Genomic DNA, 23841 nt, shown 5'->3' with positions numbered 1-23841 from the left:
GATATGTTAAGGAAAGACAACCGATCACTTTATGTGTAAAGGTGTACCAAGTTAGTTTTGGCAATGGTTTAGTATAATGTAACCAAAATCTATTATGGATGAATCGTGATCCAGAACAGTGTTCCATTCCTATAGTTAGGCATGATCTTTATGTTGCACATTTTGGTTGGATTTAAAATACATTGAACTACGTGCACAAATTATTTAGGTGTTTGGGGTCTTTTAGACATCAATTATAATTTGTCACGTAAACACCATTCCCATGTTATAGGACCGAGACACTATATTCGGGATCTTGATTCATCACATATATCCACGTTTGTGAAATCCGACTTTGAAGCAATCAGATTGCTTCAAAGTTTTGTAGGAACCCTTTGTCTAATATGACATATAGCCTTTTGAGTTTATTTTATAATCCTAGGTTTTTTTTTATTAATATTTAAGATACCTCCTTAGAGGCACCATGTGTCTTTTAAAAGAGAGGGTTCCATCGAAATTTTGAAGTTGAATGAGTGGTTCAAAGATTTTTCCATAGTTGTGGGTGTCAATAAGTTAGCTCTGATTCAACTACCAAAATATCAAATATCTCGTAATAAGGAATTTTCTTCTTTGAAGTCTTATCCCATATTTGAAATTGATTGAACAAATTATTATTATTCTTCTTTTAAATTTAATATCACATCCCAACCCTATAAATTTTTTTTAAGGTGGAATTAATAAGTCGCGAGACCACCCATTTCAAACACATGACAAAAGGAAATATGGTCTTAATTATGAAGTCAATGAAACTCTAAGGTATTAACATTGAAAAATAGAAATATTTTGTTCAAGGGCTTTATAATATAATAATATACTACCTTTATACATATTAAAAAATACAATTTTTTTTACAAGAAAATGACAATTCTGTCCCCCATCAAATTACCACATCCACACACTAGCTGACGTATTTGAACTTTTAAAATGACAATCATACCCTTGTGTTCCAAATTGGAACTTTGAATTTCTATTACTCTAGACCTTTTCACCCTTATAGGGTACTGTTGATATTTCAAAACATTGTTACTATAAATTCCGTGTCGCGTATGTGTATATCGAAGGACAGATACATCACATGGTGGGTCCAGAAAACGTGTAACGAGACGAAGTGCCTAACCATGTAGTCTGGGAGTTATACAACAACTCCCAACCTATCAATTTGCCTCGTATAGCACAAACTTTTGGGTCCACCAGCACCTGGTTTTGGTGGGAAAAGAATAAAAAAAAAAAAATTGGTCTTCTCTCTCTTTTGCTCTTTTAGAAACTTGAACTTATGCGTTCCTTCTAGACTTTCGTGATTCTTTGGTATATTTTCTAAATATTTTCATTCGATATTAATCTTATGACCTCAAACCCGAAAGAGTGGCCATGAATTATGGAATAAAATTGACTCGGTTGTAGGTAAATAAGACTGTCAATGGACTGGTTTGAAACGGACTTGGTTGACCATTGTGAACTCGAGACGAAGACCCTAACCTTTGCTTTTTCGATCAGTCCAAGTCGGGCTAGCCAGTCAATGGGCTTAAATAATAGTACTAATAGCAACATTTATTGATTTATTTATTTTCATATTTGAACTATAATTTCATAGATTAATATGCCATATTGGTGTAACATGAAAAAATTGAAATCTTATATCAAAATAGTATTTGTGGATGACTAAACAAGAATTTTGATTAACATAATTTATTGAGTGATAAATAATCAAAGCCTATTATTCATTATTGATTGAGATGGGATTGGATGACCAGGGGAAAAACACATGATCTTCAAAAATTAAAAAACAAAATCCAACGATACGGATATGTATGATAGCTCTACCTTTCTCCCTTGTAATGCCTCCGAATTGGAATGGAATTGAAATGTGGATCGAAACGTTTAATTAGCTGGAATTTCATAATGTATATATATATATATATATATATATATTATATATATATATATATATATATATATATATATATATTTGTCTTCAATAAAATTTTATTTATAAAATTTAGAATACATGAATGTATCTTGTATTTTCATGTCCATATCTTACTTATAGAAGTTGACATGTCATTGAAAAAACACGTGATGGTATCTCATCAAGTATGTCTAATCCATATATGCATGACGTATGCAAATAATAATTCTTAATCAGTTTGCATGGCTTGTTTAGGTTACTTATCTATTAGGCTGATTACTTTGTCTAATCACAGTATAGTAGAATGGTGTTTGCATGTTAAGCCAAATCAAACGTCTTTATAAATGTGAATTCTTGAGTAAATCAACTAGTTTTCTTTCCAAAGATAGTTCTGATATGTAGGATATGGGCTGTTTACGTTACTTTGCTACCTCACCCCCAACTATCCATGCCTCGAGCTCATATGTTGAATCACGATCGAGTCAATGTACTTGCTTTGTAATTTGGACTCGATTAATTGACTCGAATGCTTGGGATTTACTTGAATCCCTAGGTACGATGTGTCGTCTTACAGTATTTTATAAAAAATATCATCCACGTACACACATGCATTAACCCAATCCATGTTGAATGAACTAGAAAATTTTGAACACAAACCTTCTTATTATTCTCAGATAAACAATGAAACAGAAGTATATAATTTGAGGCATTCATACGGCTGACATAGGTAGATATTTAAACCTTTGTTTTTCCAGCAATTCAGAGGTAGTTGGATGCACGTAGGTCTCCCCCATATTAGAAAACTCAAATTAATAACATATTGGAAGACAGAACCTATATATCTGATGTTGATAGATTGATGGATGGACAATTGGATAATAATGAATTTAAAAAAAACTTCAAACCATACTTGAAACATGATCATAATAATTAAACTGATCCTGACCCTTCTATCACGTCCAAACAATTTAAGAAGAAAAAAGAAGGAATTGAAAGGAAATCTTACTGTCATAACATCATATATTTTTCGTACAGGTGTCACTCTGTGAGGATTTACTTTGATTGGTACTGTAAGAATCTAAGATCTCCACTTCTACATATAGTGCGAGAGTCCACCAGCTGTAGCTTTTGTAGACCCACTTTTGAGACGAGAGGCTCTTTGGAGGTTAACATGCATGACAATCTCAACTCGTGATTATAAACTCGTTGAGTTGACTTAAAACTAGGCATGCATCGACTTGCATTAATTGGATTTTGAGTTGATTATTAGGACAAAATATTAATGAAACAAACTTGGTAATATCATATAAAGTCCAACTAGCCTTACTAAGTTAGAATTTCACTTACGAAGGGTCTTTGGGTTTCAACTTGTGGCATCCGAAAATATGATATGATGCTTCGGGATGTGAAAACTGGAAAATTCGATTTCTAAAATTTAACGGGCACCAAGGCCCATGAAATTTAGAAATCAAAATTTGATGGCTCAAGATCGTTGAAATTTTTTATGTTCCCCAATAGATATCGTATTTCTCTCATCCTCCACTAATTTGATGATTTCGATATTTCGAAGAAAAAAATTTTTGACAAAGGAAAATTCAATGGTCTTGGGATTTCAATTATGGGGTTTTTTTTTTTTGCAGGTTGTGACACCTCCACGTCAGAAAAGTGTGAAATGAGGTCAATCTTGAGGTTACTTGAGCATTATTCTTTTAAAGTTAACTAGGGTTTAGTGGGTTCAAATTTGAACTAGTAAATCCAAACTTCTGATGTGATCCTTTTGTATATTACTTTGAGCACATTCGATTTGACTAATTCTTTTGTTAGAAAGTTTTATCAAAGTTTAGGATAAAGAGAATTATAACTTATATGACCGCTTTCTACTTAGTGGGCGTGAGACTAAAAATAAGTGCAGCGAGGTCATTTCAGAGTTCAATTTCTTCGGCATCTAAATAATTTACTAATCGACAACAATCTAAGTTTCATATCTTCGAGAATAATAGTGGACCATGCTTTGGATTAGAACAAGTGAGACCTATAACGTAATCCAAAATTGATCCTAACAAGTCCCATTATTCACACCACAAATCACAAGTAGTTACTTGAATATCATAACTAGCAAATGCGTATCTTTTGGACAAATATTTATATTGTTGCTCAATTGAATTAAAGTTTCTATGCCACTTCGACATAACCAATCATATCTACCCATGCATCCATATTATGTACGTCGGTGCAACAATTGATCCACACGTCCCCTCCCAATGTTCATTTTAAAATAAAATAGAAAGTTAGGCCTTAGTAGAGGGACTTTCGTTCTAAATAGTCCTTAAGTTTTGGACGAACTTTTAATAGTTCATTTAATGAAGTTTTCCTTTCTTGATAGTTATATTTTTTAGGGACAATTATCAAAAAAATACAAAAAAAAAAGTATTTATCAAAACAAATCTAATTTTTAAAATATTTCAAAAAAGATACAAAATCGGTCTTTCAAAGACCGGTTTTTCTCTCTCCTCAATTTTTCTCAACACATTCTCTCTCTCCTCTAATATTTAAAAAAAAAATGAATTTTTTTAAAATCGATCTTTCAAATACTGGTTTTTCTCTCTCTTCATTCATTTCTCTCTCCTCTATTATTAAAAAAAAAAATGAATTTTTTTTTAAATTTTCTCTCTCTTCATTCATTTCTCTCACCCCTTTTGTCTCTCCTATTATTAAAAAAAAAAATGATTTTTTTTTTATTTTCTCTCTTTACTTATCTTTTTTTTTTTTAAATAATAGGAGAGAGAAAGGGTGAGAGAAATGAATGAAGAGAGAGAAAAAATTAAAAAAAAATTCATTTTTTTAAGGAGAGAGAAAAGAGTGGGAGAAATGAATGAAGAGAGAGAAAAACTTAAAAAAAAATTCGTTTTTTTTAAATAATAGAGGAGAGAGAAATGGTGAGAGAAATGAATGAAGAGAGAGAAAAATCGGTCTTTGAAAGACCGATTTTGTATTTTTTTGAATTATTTTAAAAATTGGATTTGTTTTGATAAATATTTTTTTTTTCTGTATTTTTTTGATAATTGTCCCTATTTTTTAAATATCTGAATTATCCTTTTTCTCATTTTCTTCACATAATTAGGTTTTCTTATGATTATTACAATTCTATCTAACGATTTTTTTATTTTATTGTGAATGATGAATAGAGAATGGTATATTCTTAATTTTTGGACTGTTTAAAAAAAATGTCTTTTAAGCAATTTTACAAAAATAAAATGATGAGTTTTAACATAGATGTTCCTATCAATGGTCAAGTACATGTTAATCTCATGGATCAACCCGAAAGATTCTAAGTTGTGGCCTAATATATTTTTCCCACGCTTCTTATCCTAAAAAGACATTTAGTCGGTTACGCCAAATATTGGATTTGGGAATTTGGATTACAACTCGACCTTGTGAGCCAATCATAAGGTTGATAAACCAATCGTAACCACTAGATTGAATGCATGGGTCCCACTTACAAAGTGGATGGTGATGATTGTTGAGTCCATGAATCTCTATATGGTGTCAACATCCATATATTGTTTAGTAGATTTGTAGGATGTACCTCAGAGACTCAGACTTACTAAGAATCCTTGGGATATCAGAAGGACATAAAGAGAACATTCTCCCAAATAAAATATACAAAAGGCATTATTTAATATAACACATTGTTATATAATATGTAAAATAAAAAATATATTCTTAAGACAAGAAAAGGACAATTCTCTCCTCCATTACCACTCCTACAAGCCACACCGCACCAAGGCGCATATACGCTGACACGTATCTATACTTTCAAAATGATAAAAGAGTACCCTTCTGCTTGTGTGTTGTGTACTGCTTCTCGAACTAGTAGAGGTTTACTTTTCAAGACGACTCTTTACCCATTGATGCTACTTATGATATTTTCAACTGAATGTTAGACGTAATTTACTAATTTTATCCTATAAATTAATGGAGAATGTGTATATCGAGGGAGAGAGATCACATGGTGGGTGGGCCCAGTGAACGGACGTGAACTCATTTTAGGTAAGTTTTGATCGTGTACTTCGGGAATTACTTTACTCCACCACTCTGACTGTCACTTTTGAACACGTGGATTCAAGAATTTTGCCGACCCATTCCCTATCCAAGTGAAAGAGAGAGGAGAGGGGGAAGGCTTTGTTTTCACTGTTGTAGTCCTTGTTGTGTTTCCTCAGGATGCGAGTGAAAATTATCTACAATTATATTTGCACTTCCATGTCACAAATGTGAGAATCGGAGTAAATCCCAATGTTACCCCAGCACTACTCATACATTGAATAAACAATTAGGGTATATTTTATTGCATATGAAAAATAGGGTGAAAATTCTTTTTTTTTTTTAATGTCATTTTTTATTTATTTGATTGTATTTTTATATGAAAAATGATTTTTCACCTTCCTCTAAAAGTCCCATTAAACTTGGATTTTATTTTACACTTATAATCATGGGAAAATGAAATCCATCCATATTTTTTATTTCCAAATAAATATCTCTCTTTTTCTTTTCCACTTTCATCACATTTACCATGTCTGTCACCGTCATCATCGTATCTCTCTCTCTCTTTCTCTCCTTCTCCTTCTTCTTCTTCTTCTTCTCTTACTTATTTTTCATAATTATTTTTTTGTGGATTTCAAATTCTATGAAAGACGTTTAATACAATCAAATGCATCCTTAAAGGATTTTAAGAATCGAAACTCATCACTGCTAGTATTTACAAATCATAAATCAAATTATTCGCATATATATAATGATTTTTTAAGATCGTCTCACTATTGAGATTCAAATGCTTAGGAAGATGACACGTAAGTAGGCATAATTCATATTCCTCTCGCTAAAAAACTGCCATGGTGCCTTATCATTGTTCTTCTAGTTTAAGCTGAGCCCTGCAATTATAAATAAGTGATATGCATGTTTCATTCATTTAAGATCTAATGCAGTTGAATTACATACTAAATCCATCGTTGGAGTATTTCCCATGGAATATTAGAAGTCAAAGAATATAAACACCTCCATCAACGGATCCAAGAAAGGAGAAGTAGAGACCCAATCCCACGTAAATAAAAGATCAATGATATTAATTAACAAGACATTACATTATTGACCTCCAAACCCTATTGAAGAAATTGGATCAAGTCTTTGGATTTACGTATCAAGATGATGTCAGTTATAGTTCCGCGATTATACTTCTAAATATCTATGAAACTGAATTAATGTGCCACGTGGTAGAAATGGGGATAAGGATTCATTTACGTATTTTCTCTTTTTTAAGAATTGGACCGGCCACAATTAAATTACACTTTTACTCCGACAGCCTGTCATGCGCAACACGTGGCGCACATATGACGCCTTGGCCGTTAAACCTAGGAGAGAGAGAGTGCGTCTTAACAACGACGTGGGCCTCAGCTACATGACAACTAGAGCCCAAATGCATAATGGCCCCACACAAGAGCCATAGTCCAACTCCAACTGTAAAAGCGACTGTTTGGCATTGGCTTCATTAAAAAAATAAAAAGATAATTGAAAGTCACTCTTAAGGTTTTTAATATCATTAATTTAATCAATTAAATAAGTGATCCTTAATTTCTCTAGAAAATATTTGAATTACAACATGGGTCATGACATCGACTTATCAATTTGTTTATAATCCCTAAGAGACACCGATGGCACAACAAACTTAATTAAAATGAGAGGTCTCTTAATATATACTTTTTTTTTTCCTTCTTATTCCAATTCCAATAATGGGATCGCATAGATGACTCATTAAGCCAAACAACTTTATATCAATTAATGGGTATATGGTATTATAGGGTCAGTTTGGTTCACTCCACTTGTAACCAAAACCTATTATATATCATGTTTAGTAGTGTCAAACGAGTTGATCACGAATTGAATATTAATGCATCAATAAGAGCTCACAATATAAGATTCTAGTGATACACGTTTTAGTAATTAACTATATATAGATTTGTAATCAAAATTATCGATCAAGATTAAAAATGGAAATGACTTAATCAGCCACACAAGGTCCATTACTTCTACTTTCATAACATGTGGGTGGAGATTCTTGTTGGGGGCTCCAATTTTACTAATTTTGTAACTGTTCCATTAATACAAGTGGGACCAAATGACCTTAGTGATCTACTAAAGTAGAAAACTCACCTAACTAAAGTAATGGATTACTACTTAACAAAAATAGAGATCCTACTAATATTTAATCTTTATGTGTATATGTATATAAACTCTCGATAATGTTACACCCAAATAAAAATAGATAAAGAGATACGAGTTTTCAATTTCTTGGTTAAGGATATAAACTTAATTAAATTAGAACTTTCACAAATAACCTTAATTGTATCACTACTTATTTAATTATTTATATATTTATAGGTAAGCATGCATTTAATGAGTTTAGTAACTCAATGTTGGTGGTATATAAACCTATAAAGACTTTACCAAGTTAACTGGTGTTGATGTAAAAAATCTCTTTTTACCTTGAGATTTACATGAATTTGATGATGTTTTCTTGCTCTGCTAAAAACTCCTGGATGTACCCATACTACAAAACCTTCGACACCCAAGTTACTCCACAAAAAAATTTAGGTAGAATTTCAATGTTGAAATTTGCTTACTTTTGATTTGATCTTGTGTGTCTCTTTTATAGAGAATGAAATGAGGATCCCCCCACTTTTAGACATTTCCTGAGCTATCCTTATCATAATTAAGTAATCTTAATTTAATTAAGATCTTACTCTTTTTAGAATCCTCTCCTTTCTAGAATCCTTGTAACAATTGAAAGATATAACGACGCAATCCCTGAAAATCAGGATTTAAAATAATTTGCACTGACACATCATTAGAGAAAATCTTTTTGAAATTATGCCTTATGGCACTGTTGTCCACTATTTTGAGTTATGAACTAACCTCCCCCATAGCTTATAGCTTGATACATCTCATTAGGTCAGTTATCTATGTATCCTTACGAAATGTGTGTCACCATCCTAGGGCTTGCATGGCATCTACCATTATTTCAAGTTAAATATCATGTTTTCTTAATTGATTTGATCTTATCAATTTGAATTTGGATGAATCTAAAATAAATTTTTTTTTTCCTTATCGACTTAATTGTGATATACATTAAATTATTTGTTTTTCTAAAAGTCAATTAGTTTGCAATATATTTTTAATTGGTTATTATGAACTTAAGTATAGTTATTTTTATTTTAAAAAGTGAGACTTTCAGGGGGGACACATAAAATATTGTTATCCATTTAAAATTTTATATGATTTTTCAAGAAGTAAACTGATTTTGTGATTGTTGCGTTTGTTGCCCCAATCTTTTATCTTTTCTTGAAAGAAAATTATGTTAAAATTATAATCAATTTATATTTAAAATTCTTGAATCAAGTTGTGAGGCGAGTTGAATCGTACTGTTCGAACTCGACTCGGCAAATCCGATTCTTTAAACCATAGTTTATTAGAATAACTAGAATCGTCAAACCTTCTTTCTAAAATGGGACCACAGTCTACCACCCCTTTAGCCCACACCAACGATATACGATGTCAGATAAAATGGCACTTTAGAAATTATGACTAACTTTCCATCTCTCCTCTAAGGATATAACCGTAATTTCACCAAAGCACCTTCCCACAAAACATACCTGTAAACAGACTACCCTCTCTCACCTAGGCGATTCCGTCACGTCACGATGAAACCCAGAGTTTCTGCTGGGGACAGTTATAGGAATATTCTAAAAGAACTAAGGGCATTACCGTCATTTGAAATATCTCTTGCATTGTAGCAAGCAACGGTTCCCTAGGTAAAGCCGGCACAAAACCTCTCTCTCTTTCTCTTTCTCTTTTTCTTTTTCTCTCTCTCTATTTTTCTTTTCATTCTTCTCTTTCCTTCAGTTTTGTCTGTATTTCTCTTCTTCTGTTTGTAAAGGATTTTCTCTCTCTCCATCTCTTCTCCAAAGTGGGTTAAATCTAGAGAGAGAAAGAGAGGGAGTGGGTCATAGGAAATGCCACTGGAGTGTCAGTTTCCGGTAAGATTCCGGTGTGGGTAAGTGGGTTTTATCTCTAAAAATGCGAGAAACATTAGGTTATCAGGAAAACAACAACAACAACAACAACAACTACAGGAAGAAGAAATCTGAGGAAGAAGAAGAAACAGGGTCAGTGGTGGTAGTTCGACCACCATTCATAGTGGGTCGAAGCCGATCTCAACCAGGGACAAGAAGGGTCACACCCACTAACACAGGAGGCTCAGCCACCACAAGCACCACCACAGTTGAGAAAATCCTCCCAAACGGAGATCTCTACAAGGGTAGTTTCGTAAATAACATTCCACACGGTACAGGTAAGTATCTCTGGAGAGACGGTTGTATGTACGAAGGAGATTGGAAGAAAGGTAAAGCTTCAGGAAAGGGTAAGTTTTCTTGGCCATCAGGAGCAACATTTGAAGGAGAATTCAAATCAGGAAGGATGGATGGTTTCGGAACGTTTATCGGTTCGGATGGAGATACTTATCGTGGGTCATGGAGTACGGATCGGAAACATGGGTATGGACAGAAAAGTTACTCTAATGGAGATTTCTATGAAGGTTCATGGAAACGTAATTTACAAGAAGGGCAAGGAAGGTATGTGTGGAAGAATGGGAACGAATATGTTGGAGAGTGGAAGAATGGAGTTATTAATGGTAGAGGGGTTTTGATTTGGGCTAACGGAAATCGTTACGACGGACAATGGGAGAACGGTGTTCCGAAAGGTAACGGAGTTTTCACTTGGCCTGATGGAAGCTGTTATGTTGGTTCTTGGAGTAAGGATTTTAAGCATCAACATTTGAACGGAACGTTTTATCCGGGTTCGAGTCCTTGTAATCTGAGAAGGAGTCCTTTGGTCGAGGAGAATTTTTTGGTGGCGACACGGAAGAGGTCTTCGGTCGATGGGGCGAGGGGAAGTTTGAATGAGAGGAATTTGAATTTTCCGAGGATTTGTATTTGGGAATCTGATGGTGAAGCTGGAGATATTACTTGTGATATAATTGATAATGTGGAGGCGTCTATGTTTTATCGAGATGGAACGGATTTGAATCAAGGAGGAATTGTTCAGAGGAGAAGAAGTCCTTGTTGTTTCATGGGTGAGGCTAAGAAGCCTGGCCATACGATATCGAAAGGGCACAAAAATTATGATCTTATGCTTAATCTTCAATTGGGTATAAGGTAAGGTAATTTGTTTAATGGGTTAATAGATTTATCTATATTTCTTGGGTTTTTTTTTTTTTTTTTAAAGATTATTTCATTTCTTTATAGGTATTCTGCTGGGAAGCATGCTTCGAAACTTCGTGATCTTAGGTCCACGGATTTCGATCCGAGGGAGAAATTTTGGACCAGGTTTCCGTCTGAAGGTTCTAAGATTACACCTCCACATCAATCTGTGGAGTTCAGATGGAAGGATTATTGTCCCATGGTGTTCAGGTATATTGATTTCTTGAGATACCCACTTTTATATTGTTGATGAATAGTTATTTATTTATTCAATTGTGCTTTAAATATCGAATGCAAATGTGAATGCGAAGCATTGTTTGATTGGTTTTGTTGGGTATTCAGACGTTTGAGGGAATTGTTCTCAATAGATCCCGCTGATTACATGTTAGCCATTTGTGGGAATGATGCTCTAAGGGAGCTTTCTTCTCCGGGGAAGAGTGGAAGCTTCTTTTATTTAACACAAGATGACCGGTTCATGATTAAGACCGTGAAGAAATCCGAAGTCAAGGTTTGTTCCCACTTCTATGTACACACCCCTTTTAATTCCAAAGTAAATTTATAAATTTAGTCAGGTTTATTGGTTCTGAATTTTGATTTCAACATCTACATTCTGACTTTGTTAGTTTGATGAGACAGAATCTGAATTCTTAGTTAGTGGTTGTAAAATTAGTTTTGTGATCCAAATTCAGGTGCTCCTTAGGATGCTTCCAAGTTATTACCAACATGTTTGTCGGTACGAAAATTCCCTTGTCACTAAATTCTTTGGCGTGCATTGTGTCAAACCAGTTGGTGGTCAGAAGGTATGTTTAAGGATATTGTAATTCTATTGTTTTTGGTTGTTAAGTGGTTTGTTTGTAGATCTTAGTTGATCCATTTCTCTAATTTCATGATTCTGAATTGTTTACCAGACCCGTTTCATTATAATGGGCAATTTGTTCTGCTCGGAGTACCGTATCCATAGGAGGTTTGACCTGAAAGGATCCTCCCATGGTCGCACTACAGATAAGCCCGAGGGAGAGATCGATGAGACCACCACCCTCAAGGATCTTGATCTCAATTTTGTGTTTCGCCTGCAACGGTCTTGGTTCCAAGCGCTTATCAGGTTAGTTTGAATAAAACCCATTATATTTCTTCATTTAGTTTAAATGAACTGTCCCCGGTTTTAATGTTCTTGAGTTGGCCTTGGGTTGGGTTGTATACAGACAAATAGATAGAGATTGTGAGTTCTTGGAAGCAGAGAGAATCATGGATTATAGTCTCTTGGTGGGTCTTCACTTCCGAGATGACGATAGTATGGGACTATCACCATTAAGTGCACCTTCAGGTAATAGAATGGATTCCTCCATCTTGATTAATTGTTTAATTTTTTGTGGCACTTTAAAGTTCTTATATATATATATATATATATATGACATTTCCCTGAAGCCTTAAAAAAATATTATTTCTATTCCAGGAAAGAAGGATTCACACGGAATACACAGCTATCGCTCCCTCGAAGCAGGGTTGAAGAATATGGATCGGATTCTAGCTGGCCAGTATGTATTTCTCTCTGGTTTTAGTTGCTCCAAATTTTAGTTCATCCCAAGTTCCATTCTAATTGACTGGATATGGATCGATTCTAGTTTATCCGAAGTTTTATTTTATTTTAGATACATATCCGATGTTTTATTGTAACTTGAAGCCGACCAATCTAAGGACCATTCTACAGTATTTCAATAGATACTTTTCACATTAGATCCTATTTTTCTCATGCATGCCATTCATCCAAGAATCTATACATTATTGTCAGAAACAATTAGACGGATATCTTTTTTCCTTTCTATTTTAGAGAGGGACATAGGCCTTCAATTATTTTTTCTTCTTGTGGATTTGATTGAGTTGGGTTGAATTATTGAATGTGGCTTTTGTTGTCTAAAGCTGAAATTGTGGGTAGTTTTGTAGACAAAAGTTACGAGTGGGGTGTCCAGGTTGTGTTCTTCTAATTTTCCTGTATACAAACTTGGTTTCCTTTGATAATTCAAATCAGGAATCTTTGGGCACAATAATTCACACCCATGGTAGTTTAGAATTATTCGTTAAGGTTATGTATCAACTTTTATTACTTGTGTTTCTTCTCCAATAGAAACTCTTTGATAGAGTTGGAAGATGGTCACATGTATTTGTTTGTCCTGTATTTTATATCATCTTATCTGCGATGATCATGCATGATGTGTGATGTTCTATATTGGTTCAATCATGTATAATGCATTATTGATTTGGGTATTGGAACATGTGATTCTTTGCATCAGGAAACCATTGGTTCGATTGGGTGCAAACATGCCTGCAAGGGCAGAGATGGCATCGAGGGGTGACTTTGAGCAGTACACCCCAAGTGGAGGCTGCAATTCGGTACCTTCATGCAGTGGTGAGATCTATGAAGTAGTCCTCTACTTCGGAATCATCGACATCCTCCAAGATTACGACATAAGCAAGAAACTAGAACATGCCTACAAGTCCTTGCAGGCAGACCCTACTTCGATTTCAGCTGTGGACCCAAAGCTCTATTCAAAGAGATTTCGAGATTTCATTGGAAGAATCTTTGTAGAGGACAAGTAATATGGAAAAAAAAATGGGTGATGATTAACAGAATCGACAATGAATCAAAACGTGGGGGTAAATTTATCCCTGATGCAGGGCTCGGGAGGGTGTGCCACGGATGCTACACGGCTGGCTGACTTGGTTGGCTATCAGGCAGAATTGAAAAAGAAAATTTGTTGGCTGAATTTTGGAAAATCAGCCATGAATGGTGGTGGGGGGTGGTGAGTGTATATGGTTTTAAAGGGCAGGAGAATTGTTTCTGAATTTTAATATATATTTTTTTTGGTGGGTAACCATGAAATGTGAAAATTTTGGAAGATCGATATATAGAAAATAGAGAAATGCTTCCAAGAGGGATTTGAAATTTGGAATAATAAGAAGTGTACAGCTAAAGAAGGATTTGCTAGGGAAATTTAAGAATTTTTTGGGGCTTTTGTGGTATTTTAAGATCTTACAAGGTTTCCCTTTGTATGTAAGGAAGAAGAACCCTTGAGGGTGGGGAGTGGGGACCTCATCTCTTATTTGGGTTTTGCTTTTGCAGTGAAGATCAGTAACAAGAGAGACATGAAAAGGAGAGAAAAGCACAAACACAAGATGCGTTGGCCCAACTAATGTTTTTCTCCCCTCTCTCTCTCTTTGTATCTGTTTTTAAAGGGTAAAAAATCTTTTGCTTCTTTTGAATGGGCAAAAGCAAAATGTAGAGAGACCATTGACCAAGATTCATTCTTACAGATCAGCAAAGGATCAAACACCGTCCTCGTCCACATCCACATGGGGTGAGATCTCATTGGTTGTTCTACTTGCATATGCGTGCTGAGGAAATTGGGAGGGCAATTTTGTAACCTCTTGGTTAAGAGTTATTGGGACTGGCGTTTGTGCCAAAGAGGTCAAAGTCTGAATTCTGTCCCCGCCGAATCTCTGTACCTTACCAACTCTTTATTTTCTATGATAAATATTTTTTATGTTTTTTTTTTTTTTTAAATTTTATAAATTTGAACTTAAATAAGAAGACAAAGAAACAAACTTGGGTACTACAATGGGGGTATGATGGGGCTTCGATTCACCTCATCAATTCTTCACTCAAATCTCGATGTCTCAAGTGGGGATACAAGTTGAGATTTGGTGTAGTTTAGACACAGAAAGTTTGATGCCTAGAGATTCCTTAAATTTGATTGGTCATTTTTTATATATATTATAGACAAAATAATTAAGGAATGAATGGCGTGTCAACTTCTGTGCACTTTGCATACTTTATTGTTATTCGAGGTCACAGCAAAAACTTGTTTTTGGGGGTGGGCCAAAGGTGGTGAGGGTTTTACTTCCTCAAAAGGGCAAAAAGTCTGATAAAATATCTGATGGAAATGGTAATATTATTGATTACGAATGAATAAATGGTGGTGGGGGTCCAACAAAATAATTAATAATTAGAAAATAAAAAAAAAATGTCTGCTTTGGTGTGCTGGGTGCAGTGATTAGTCTTATCCTCGTTTCTAGCAATTCTATCGTTATGCTCTCACATGTATTCGCACAGCTCGTCCGCTTGTAAATATTAACATTTTTTTTCTTCTTAATTTTCGAAGCTAATAATATCATCGAAGTTCTACGAAACATAACTTTACAGGATTGAAGTTAGAAATCGTTGGTCTGAAGAATAATACTAAATAAATTTATCATGGAGGTTAGGTTGATAAGCTTGAAGATGGCTGGTTTGGAAAGAAAAATCTGGGGCATGACATCTACTTCAAAATCAAAATACATGGGTATCTCTAATATTTATCAAAACTTGAGGGGTAATTTTTAAAATTTTTTCTATTTTTTTAATACATAAATGCTTATTTCATCCCATATATCTCGTGAGATTCTGCTCAATTGAGAGAGATGTTGTTTATCCGTCTTGTTCGTGGGTCATCTTGGTCTTGGACAAGATTTGTACATGGCACTATAACTGATGCCATGCACAGTATTGAACATGCATGTTCAATCATACCCCACATGATGTTTACCCAACATAACACGCAAGATTATGTGTACCCTACATAAAATTGTTCATGTAAGGAGAGCAAGTCAGCCCAACATGATGTGAACCATCCAATTGTGGTATTACCAACTCAACAACTCATTAGGATGGCCACATTAATTTAAATGAAATATTACATTACTTAAGAGATCTTGATATAGGTTTTTCTCGTTAAATTCCTCTATTTTTATTTTTTATTTTTTTAAAGTCGTGCTGGAGTGATCTCAAGATTATACCTCATATCGCATATCTTGACATGAAAGTGTGCAGGAATCATATATGCTTTTCATCGAGATACTAGCCAAAAAAGCATTTATGATTTCTACACACTTTCACGTCACGATATAAGGTACAATCTTGTGGTCACTTGAGCCTTATTCTTTCTATTTTTTTTATCTAAATCGTTTAGTTGAAAAAAAGCTTACTAACTGAATTATCAAGTCATCACCAAAAAAGCTGGGTGGACAGTTAGCAATGAAACCTTATATTAGAGTGAAGAAAGTAATTTTTCATAATTTATATGGCCAGGCATGTGGTAAGATTTGGTTGTTGGAGGGGAAGGCCCAAAGGATCTTGTACTGCACCCCCACCAACTGTAAAAAAACAAAAGATGGTGCATCGCACTTTGGGCAAATGACAACCAACCCACATAAAGAGTAACTTAGACATATACCACATTTTAGTGAATGTTAGACCTACCATGTGTTTTTAAACTCATCAGTTTATGGTATATCATCAGTTTGCAAAGACACGTGAGTATCTGAAATATTTTACCAAGATGAAGATGAGTATGTCTAAAATAATCGATGCATATTAGACTTTAAACAGGCACATATTATTGACTAGAGACTGGAAAGAGAGAGTGAGAGAGATTGAGAGTGTGAATAAGGGTATTTATGTAAATATTACTCCATTTATAACGGGGTGGATTTCTCCTTGAATCCACCTTATGGTTGCTTCACAACAACCGACAATCTCTCAAGCTTTCTCTTTCTTTGTTTTTTACCTGTTATCAGTGTTCCATCCCAACTAATGGACTTTCAATAATTTTCATGAATTTTTTTAAATAATAATTTAAGAGTCATGTTGAAGTAACATTAAAATGTACATTGTGAGAGATATTTCTAACGTGTATGTGTGTCAGAATCATAAATGCTTTCATCGATATACATTTTAATATTAAAATAATATAAAAATTTTTATAGTTCATCCAACGTACAAGTATCACCTTGAGATTAAACCGTGTTTTAAAATCCAGTACTCCAAATAACTTGGACCACATGCTTAACCAATATTCTTGTTTTGCTAAATTAACCATCAATTTTTGTTAACGGTTTCTCATAATGAAAATGAACATAATTTAGGTCCAATGGCGGATTAGGTTATTAAAATATTGCAAAAATAAAAATAAAAAAGATGTCCTCATACCCATCTCGTGAGAAATCAATATTCAAACTTAAATTATTAGACTGTGGAGTGCAGAGAATGCAGAATATGGAGTGCCGGCTTTTAAAGGGTATCATAATAATTTCGTTATAGATCTAAATGCAAAGATTTTCTTGTTTTCAGTGGTTGAGCAAATGGTGGAGAGCCAAGTGACTTTAAGAAGAATTCACTTACAATAAGAAACCAGTCTATCAACAAGGGTGGATACACCATTTTAACATGACTAATGATAGTAGGAGGCGTTGACACATACGTCATCTGTACGTGGCAATGGCATAGAATCGTAGATCTTTTTTCCTTATGTATTCTGAAGAAAAAAAATCTATGATTCTGTGTCTTTGCCACGTCAGTCAGGTGTCACTGCCGACATTTATCATGACTCTTTTAACATTTTAATGGTAGTATAGTATGGAAGCTTCCTTCGAAAGATATAAAGATGATTTTTTGCTAGAAAAAGTAGCAAAATCAAGTTTAAAAATTTTCACGAGGATCGAGATAATTTAATACCAATAGGTGGCAACGTCGCTTTGTCACCTATTTCATTAGGAGCCATGGATTTTAATTTTTGTACCACGCATTGGTGCCTTTGCCATATCCATGTGACTTATCTCCAAGTGGTAGGATGCAAATGTTTTGTATTGTTGACTTATGTCGAGAGAGAAACTTTTCACTTGATTATATTTTTCTTAGATATCGTGAACATCAGAAGAGGTTTCGATGTTTTGATGTTGTGAATACCTTTCATTGATGCGGTGAGGATAAAACATCTAATGCTGTAGTAGATGATTGCTTGGCCTATCTAATCTTACAATTCAATCAACCCATTTCATATTGTGATCCAATCGACGGATCAAGAAGGTGGGATATTATAATTAATATTAGAAAAATTATAAATATTACATTATATTTTTTGAAATTGTGAAAGGTATAAACGTCCCATCCTTATTATAATTTTTTAAAAGTATAAACGTTTTATTCTAGTTACAATAGGGTAGAGTTCACACTATCCCACTTTATTACCTTTCATCTTCACCCCTTTCAATAATATCCTTTTTATTTTATAGAATTTTTTTTGAAGTGGACAAATTACTTCAAAATTTTGAAAGAACCCTTTCCATTGGATTACATGTAACATTTCCAAGGAGGTGTTTTAAATTTTGGTGAAAATATACGAGCGTAAAAAAAAATTCAAAATGCCATATGTCTTGTACCGAGGAGGGTTCTTCAAAGTCAAACTCTTATTTCACTATCTTTTCTCTTCTACTCTCTTTTCAATAATATCCCTTAAGAAAGATTGACACAAAATAATAGAATTCACATAATACCATTTTATTGTCCTTTCTCTCCTCTTCCCCTCTCCCCGCCCCCCTTTTTTTTCCCTTTCGATTATACCCTTCTAACTTACCATTTACCTGTTTTACCTTTTAACACCCCCCCTTTTTTTTTCCTTTCGATTATACCCTTCTAACTTACCATTTACCTGTTTTACCTTTTAACCCCCTCCCCCCCCCCTTTTTTTTCCCTTTTCGATTATACCCTTCTAACTTACCATTTACCTGTTTTACCTTTTAACCCCCAAAGAGGATGCCCGTGGGCACAGGTGAGGTGAATTCTAGTAGTACAATATAGTTAGAATAATGGCCTAGTGGATTCCACCACTTGAATGTTAGTGGCACACTTCTCCCGTGACCTATAAATTATATGTTTTGAGGATTTATGAAATTTATAATAATATTTAAGAAATTTTTATTAACCTCAAATAACTTGGCTGTATTTTGTATTTAATTTCAAAATCATAATCATTAAAATCTTATCCCAAAATTTTTTTAGGTTCAAGGAATCTTAATCCTTCATTGAATCTTAATCCTCCATTAATAGAAAGCAGCACTTATAGATATTGGTTGGCAGCGTATGTTGTGGCCATATAAAATCCAAGAAAGTATACGTTTTGTTGGTACAATTTTGTCTTTGGTGGATGTGAGCTATTAACATCAATTGAAACTAGAGACAGACAGAAACATATGGTGCACCTTTCATGCTGGTTCTAAGGGGGACAAGTAAAGAATATAAGAAAGTAGTCTCTATAGTAATTCTCTAATGTTGAATCATCAAAATACATTTTCAAAGATCACTCATTTCACATTGTGCTACTTTCATGGATGATACCTTGGAAATTCAACTATCTAAAAGTTTATGTGAGATTGATACCACATATCGTTGTCATCGTCGTCGTCATATGTATCTTATTCGACATACTTGCTAGAGTCATTAGGGTATATTACTAATGACTTGATATCATAACAACGGTTTCAAATCATGTTAAGAGATTGGCATTATTTCTTTTTGACGATAAACTTTAGGTAATCCATGTCTTTTGTCTCTGCTTGATATTAATGATGAAGGCCAATGTCACCTTTATGTATGTGGGCGCGCTCGAATGCAACTAGACCTAGCCAAGAACACAAATTTAATAGCGGGAGTGATGGGAAATGCGCACCCTTGACCTACTCACCACCACGACCACAAAAGAAGGCATATGGCATACTTTTTGGCCCACTGCCCCGTCAAACATATGGTTCTTCAAGACCTAATAAATATTCATTTACTCAACCCATTTTTTTTTAATCGAAAAACTTTAAATAATTACAAAACCCTTTTAACTAGGAAGAAAACAGTTATCTCTGAAGCCACACATACATTCGCTAAGGGTGTGCATGATTTCACTGGAAAATCGGTGGGAAAATGATTTTTCCAAAAAAAAAAAAAAAAAGGAAAATCATTTGCAAAACTAAAAATATATTCTTTTTGACATTTTCCAAGGGTTCCAAAGAAAACAGTTTATCACCAATCATACAAACCCTTAATTATGTTATAATTAAAAATGGTGCGGAAACATTTGTTAGAAAGTGTTTTATTTAAGTGCGTTTGATTGGACTGTAAACTTTTGACTTAGGTTATTGAGTATATCTAAAAGATACCAAAAGTACAGTTCCATTCACTTAAATTCTTTGTTTCTTATTTAAATTTGTCAACTTTTTGTGCTTCAATTGACCTCTTTGTCTGAGGCTCCAATGGGCTGGGCCCATACTTTTTTAGAAGTCCCAATCCAACCTGTTCATACAATTAAAATTCAGATTGGTCTTAGGGATTATTGTTGGAAGAAGATTCAATTGCCATTTTTTCAACGTCAAAAAGGGGAGTAGGGTGTTAATGGGTTGTGTTTGGGCTAGGCTACGGTTTTCCCATGTATCCTATGAATAATGGGCTAAAAAAAATTTAAGCCCAAGCCCAATTTCTTTATCTAGGGGTTCTCCAAATTATGCTCAAGAGATCATGGCTTTGGGAACGGGCTTTTGGTATCTCAATTGAACCAATCCAGCTCAAACAAATCGTACCTTCCAAATAGGTTTTAGAAAAAAATTCAACATAAATTGAAAAATATGTGTATGTCTTACCAATTTTTTTTTCACGAAATATTTATCGTATGTTGTCACCATGCAAGATATGATCTTTACGAATAATTACGCTCATGTTTCTCTTTTTGCATGGAAAGAATGTAGTTTTTTGGTTTTTTCCTATTTCTATAGAGCTTTGTTACCTGGTTTGTAGGTTTGCTCGGTTCGAATTAGGGTTTGGGGTTCGTGGTTCACCACTCAAGAATGAACTCTGTTCGTAGGGGTAGGTAGAGATAATTTGTTTCTTGTTTTATTGAGTTAGTCTCACATTGGACACAAATTGCCTTGTCTCTCTCCTTATAAGCTCTTGGGCCTCTCTACTCATTGCCAATTGATTTTGAGTTGGACCCCCAAATTTAACATGTTTAGCTTTGATTACCTTGATACGTCTGCTTGCTTGGTTCGCTTGTGCATATATAATTCAAGAATACAAGTATAAACAACAACAAAAAATAGAAAGACACCTTATCAAGTAAAACAATAGGCCTTCTAATTTCATGAACAAAACTTCTCATGTGGAAAGGGAGCAAGATTTACCAACCAAGTCATTAATTGCCATTTAGGGGTCCTAAACCACCCTAATTACTTGGCCTTCGTTATCCATGACTAACAACACCCTCTTGGGATTGAATATGTGGCTATTTTTTGCTTGCATTGATTAATGGGTCAGGATCCTTTGACTCATGAAGAATGACTCATGGAAAAAACACATGATCCAATGGTTGAGATTTATCCCTAGGATACGTATCTCCGATATATGTGTTATCAAGATACACATAAATCTCAACTGTTGGATTTTGTATCTAAATGGTTGGGATCATGTGTTTTCTCATGAGTCATTCTTCATGAGTTAACAAATCCTAACCCTTGTTAATTAATGTGATGTAACACAGTAGAGGAATCAAGTAAATGTTGACTCTTCATCAAAATAAAGGTTTTATTGGTCCCCTTTTGTAGGGGTAAGGTATGTATGATCCATAACTATGGTTGAGAGTGAGACACAAAAACATGTGATGTGCCATCCCTTGCTAGGTTATTGAGGGACAAGTATGAGAATTTGAAAAAGACTCCACCATTCCAATTAAGCCCAATATAGTATCAAAATAGTTTAAAAACTCGACCGATCCTAGTTTGACTCGGCTAGCATAGGATTGGATCATCCAAGAAATTCGACCAAACCCATAATTTAAGTATTTAGTATAAGGGATATGCAAATAAATATTCAAATTGAAGATCGTAAAAGAATGAAAGAAGGTCCTATAATATTTATAGAATAGTGGAAGTAGATATGAATACACTTTCAAATAGGAGAAGGGGTGAGGGGATGATTTTATTAATACTAGACTAAGAGTATTACTCAGATGGGTGATCTCTTGGGAAGTCCTCGTGTTGCACTCCTCTCTTAATAATTAATAATAAAAAAATTAAGAGAGAGAGAGAAAGAAGACAGTTCTGGAAAAAATGGAATACAGGAACAAGATCCATTTTGCCGACTACAAATCTGTGGGATAAGAGTTTGAAGATGATGATGAAGAAGAGACCTGTAATACGGACCCTGCTTTGCAGGTTATATCCTTTTGTCTCATTGATTGGGCTCATTTGTCTCCATGGAATGAAGTGTGGGGAAGTCCAACAAAAAGTTTCATTAGGAGGAGACATCTCTCTCTCTCAATTGATGAGCAATCAATGAAATAGTGGTCCAACTTTATGTGCATGACAACTCCAACACATGGGATGATTAGTAGAAGCTCAATTTTAAAGAAGGGATAGAAAACAAAATTAGGGCTATTTCTTTGTTGGACAAAAATCAATTTATATATTGAGAAAATGTGATTTGGTGGTCTTTGTTTCCCCACATTTCTAGATATTGTTTTGTTGGGAAAATATGATTTATCTATCATATGGGAAACTGCTTTTCTTACTCTTTATGGGAAAATGTTTTGTCCATGGGGACGAGAAAATTTTTAGACTGGTGCCCGTCCACTGTGAATCGCTTGTTACATTGACTCTTTTGAGATCCGAGTCATCTGGCCGAGTTTTTGAAAACTTGCAAAACTGATCAAGTTAAATATTTTGGAATCTATATGAAATAAGATTTTATAATTAGTATCTATTACAGGTGAAAATTAAAAATCTTCCACAAAAATCAAAAGTCCAGTAATTTCGTTGCTTTTAGTCAAATCAGATATATTCACTATAACCTCTCTTTTCTTTCTATCGATATTCTTCCACCGACATATGTGCTTTTTTTTTTACGATTCAATTGAATCTTTTTCATAAAGCAACATTGTGACAAGATGCTCATAAGAAAGAGAGAGCGTAGAGGATGATATGATATGATTTGGGCCTTATCTATATCTTGGATAGTTATAACTATATTCGAAAATAAAACGATTAAAATTGGTTAGTAGACGACATGGCACTATTTATTTTAAAAATGAGAAAATTAGTTTTTGTTCTCTATTAGAAATAGAAATCTTTAAGCATGAATTGTAGAGAGTTTTAGGAGAATGTTAGTTTCTAGGAGGAGTAGCTTCTTCTCTTCTACTGGATTCATATTCAAAGAACATTCAAGTTTAATGGTGGCATCAACCAACCATTCTGATGTTCATCCCACAAGTTTCTCCTCTAAGATCACACAAACAATCTGGGCCTTAACAGAGGGTGAGCCTAGTAGACCTCTAATGGACTCATCCGGACACCCGATGGGTCTGAGCTTCAAACCCAAACTTGGTCCTCTTAACTAAGTGGCTCTTGCCCAATTAGCCAAAAATGAATTGGGCTTAATTATCTTAACCAAGCCCAGTCCATTGTTCAATGTAAGAACCAAAATGTTGATTGGACTAAAAACTTTCAAATTGTCAGGATTGCCATCACTGGTCCAATTTGGTTAGACCAAATTTATAAAACGACTTTTAAAATATATGATTTTCTTAGAAAAATGACCTTTTATTTCATAAAAATATAATATGAAATATTTATTACAGAAGGCTTGGGGGACAAAAAAAAAACAAAAAAGATTTGATTATTAAAGAACTTTTAATTTTGGAAAGTATATTTTATTTCCAAAAAAAATATTTTTTTTTTCTCTAG

General features: G+C 34.1%; 1 protein-coding gene across 1 annotated transcript; it reads left to right on the top strand.

Annotated features, from left to right (window-relative positions):
* Window positions 1–9783: 9783 nt before the first annotated feature.
* LOC147402899 (phosphatidylinositol 4-phosphate 5-kinase 2-like) lies at window positions 9784–14797 on the top strand. The gene is made up of 8 exons (XM_086438292.1): window positions 9784–11208; window positions 11299–11463; window positions 11596–11761; window positions 11943–12053; window positions 12162–12355; window positions 12456–12577; window positions 12707–12788; window positions 13542–14797. The coding sequence occupies exons 1-8, from the start codon at window positions 10073–10075 to the stop codon at window positions 13846–13848; spliced, it is 2283 nt and encodes a 760-aa protein (XP_086294418.1). The 5' UTR covers window positions 9784–10072; the 3' UTR covers window positions 13849–14797.
* Window positions 14798–23841: the final 9044 nt, after the last annotated feature.

This window comes from Akebia trifoliata, chromosome 4 (assembly GCF_017979445.1).
Source record: "Akebia trifoliata isolate Shusen 1 chromosome 4, ASM1797944v1, whole genome shotgun sequence".
Taxonomy (NCBI): Eukaryota; Viridiplantae; Streptophyta; class Magnoliopsida; order Ranunculales; family Lardizabalaceae; genus Akebia; species Akebia trifoliata.
Note: the sequence above shows the minus strand (reverse complement) of the source record. Positions and strands in the feature narration are given on the sequence as shown.

Excerpts from the sequence above, each read along its gene's own strand:
- LOC147402899 (XM_086438292.1), top strand. The coding sequence starts at position 10,073 with ATGCGAGAAACATTAGGTTATCAGGAAAACAACAACAACAACAACAAC. Across the intron at positions 11,762-11,942 it reads TGAAGAAATCCGAAGTCAAG|GTGCTCCTTAGGATGCTTCC; the intron begins GTTTGTTCCCAC and ends ATCCAAATTCAG. Across the intron at positions 12,578-12,706 it reads ACCATTAAGTGCACCTTCAG|GAAAGAAGGATTCACACGGA; the intron begins GTAATAGAATGG and ends TTTCTATTCCAG.